We start from the raw sequence: 2,500 nt of genomic DNA, 5'->3' as shown, positions 1-2,500 counted from the left end.
CCGTCCCTACATCTCACCTGTGCTGAGGAAGGGGAAGGCATCTAGCCTCAGCTTGTCTCCCGCCTCGGGCCCTGGCGCTGTGGCCCCTCGTTCGAACAGCGAAGTCCCTCTGCCTGCGTCTGGCAAACGAGGGAACAGGGACTGTAGGGCCTGAGCGGGAAGAAAGGAAGAGAAAGAGGCGAGGGAGAGAAGGAAGGAGGGAAGTAGAGAATGAGAGAAAGAGAGAGAAGAAAAAGTGAATCCGAGGATGCGTTCATATCATTAAGAAGAAGAACATACACATACATCCAGCTTCAAGACACAGTGCACGGATTCCTATCAAGCGTCTCTTCCCTCCACCAGTGTCGGTGAGTTGCGGAGGGTAAAGCCATTTGATGGCGACGGCACCCTGCAGAGTGTGATGCAAACAGTGGCACAGTCGCAGCAAGGACAGGATAAAAGGGGGCGCCTGGGGACTCGGAGTGAATAGGGAGGTGGGAGGACATGGAGGCTCAGTGAACTCAAAGACAGGAAGAGTTCAGAGTCAAATGGAGGCCAGTGATTAACACGTGCAGGTACAAAGGATGGGTGTCGAGAGACAGGGGATTGTGGGACACTTTTCGGACCACACGTGGGAGGAGGAGGAGGAGGAGTGTGAGGTGGTGACAGAGGAGGCAGAGGACACATCTGATAGAAGGGCAATAAAAATGAGTCTTTTATATTCTCTGTCAAGTCTGTCTGATGCAACTGTTAAGGGTTTGCCTTGTCAAAGTAACATTTCTCAAATGTGATAAAAGAAGTCTCATAATTACACTTGACAATGTAAAAATAAAATGGGTCTTGGCGTGTGAGATATGTGTGCGTGCGTGCACATTGCTTCCATGTGTGAGTTTTTTTCCGGTTTTACTCGAGTGTGTATGTTAACTTGCACACATTGCATAGAGGTAGTTTCAAAATCAGCGAATAGGGGATAGGACAGAAATAAATGGAACAGTCGAATCTCTGGAGAAAGGGGGCGAGTGGGGAGGGTTAAGGTTTTTTTTCTTTTTCGGTAGGACTTTGGATCAATGGCATCTGTCACCCCTCTCAGCCCCAAGTTTGAAAGGCGAGAGAGCACTTCCAAGCTGCATGATCTGCGTTGCTTAACAAACCCGCATTAATGACCCACGATTGATCTGATCTGACGAGGTATGCCCCCCCCCCCCTCCCCAACCCCCCCACACCGCCTGCTTTACTTTTACAATGTCTTTCATTTTCAATCGATGACAGATGGATACAGTGCCATCGGAGAGACACGAAGGGGATGAGGGAGAGTGCGAGTGGAGGGGGGATAACATCTCCTTTTGTTTTAAGGACAAGTTAAAACCGTCCCCCCCCTCCCTCTACTTTTCTCCTGTCTTTGCTGTCTGTCTCTCCCTTAAACCCCACCTTAAAGATGGCACAGATGCATGATTGATGAGTCCCCCTTTACAGTATAGTTTGGAGTCAATCTTTTACGTTTCGTATCTAAAGAACAGTACCATAAATGCGGATATATAAAGACAGCCATCTTAGTTATACACTTGATTGTACATGTCTAATTTAAAATTGAACAAATACAACAACGCTTAGATTTATCTCAACAATACTACATTTTATGGTGTATGTGTGTAGACTAACATAATTTACTGGTGGATTCCAATCACAAATTGATTTTCCCATAATCCCTCACCACATGAACGCACCAGACATCAGCAAAGTCGTCATATTATCAAACTGAGTCAGGGCGGCTTTTATTCATACCTCACCTCCGGTGTTCTCGTATGATTTATCTCTGTACAAATTTCACTATCTCTCAGGGCAAACAATAAGTGAATTCAGTTGTCTTACAATCATCGGCTTCCATTACATACAGTGAATAAAAGATGGGCGCGCTGAATACAATCCATCCTGCTCCTATCGCCTTAACAGGAATACACACAGCGCGGGCCTGGGAACTACAAACAGCCAGATCGCTAGATTGAAATGGATTTCAGTTACTGGCATCAAATCACTATTAATAAACAATTAAGATAATGCATAGGGTAGTGGCATCCCTGGCTCTGTCTATCTCTCTCATCTTCCCTCATTTCCATCATCCACCTCTTCCACCGTCTTTTCCTAATCCCTCCATCAAATCAAGTCGCTAATAATAATGACTTGAGAAGGAATGGAGTTGTGCTAAGCACCAATCCTTCTCCATCGTCCAATCCTTCTTCATTCCACCTGCAAATCCTGCACTGATTACCGAATTAGGCTGAGTTCCAAAAAGTATAAAGTATGAATAAAATATAGGTAGCACTAAAATATAACACACCTCACAGTCACCCCTTCTAATCCCTCACTCTCCCATCCTGCACGCACTCTCTCTCTCTCTCTCTCTCTCTCTCTCTCTCTCTCTCTCTCTCTCTCTCTCTCTCTCTCTCTCTCTCTCTCTCTCTCTCTCTCCTCTCCTTTGATGCCATCCCCACTTCCCCTTCCTCTCCATACCTCCGGACTGCAG

General features: G+C 46.2%; 1 protein-coding gene across 1 annotated transcript in view; it reads right to left on the bottom strand.

Annotated features, from left to right (window-relative positions):
* The window catches only part of erfl1 (Ets2 repressor factor like 1), a gene marked incomplete at both ends in the record, with an annotated part of 10,661 nt that overhangs the window by 3,543 nt on the left and 4,618 nt on the right, over positions 1–2,500 (bottom strand). Inside the window, 2 exons of the mRNA XM_080426523.1 lie at positions 18–150; positions 2,488–2,500. The exon at positions 2,488–2,500 is cut by the window's right edge and continues 165 nt beyond it. Of these exons, the coding sequence (XP_080282649.1) occupies positions 18–150; positions 2,488–2,500 (146 nt within the window). The remainder of the gene's footprint in view (positions 1–17; positions 151–2,487) is intronic.

Source organism: Gymnoscopelus braueri, assembly GCF_963280865.1.
Source record: "Gymnoscopelus braueri genome assembly, chromosome: 4".
Lineage (NCBI taxonomy): Eukaryota > Metazoa > Chordata > Actinopteri > Myctophiformes > Myctophidae > Gymnoscopelus > Gymnoscopelus braueri.
The sequence above is the reverse complement of the archived record's forward strand: the minus strand, read 5'-3'. Positions and strand labels throughout refer to the sequence as shown.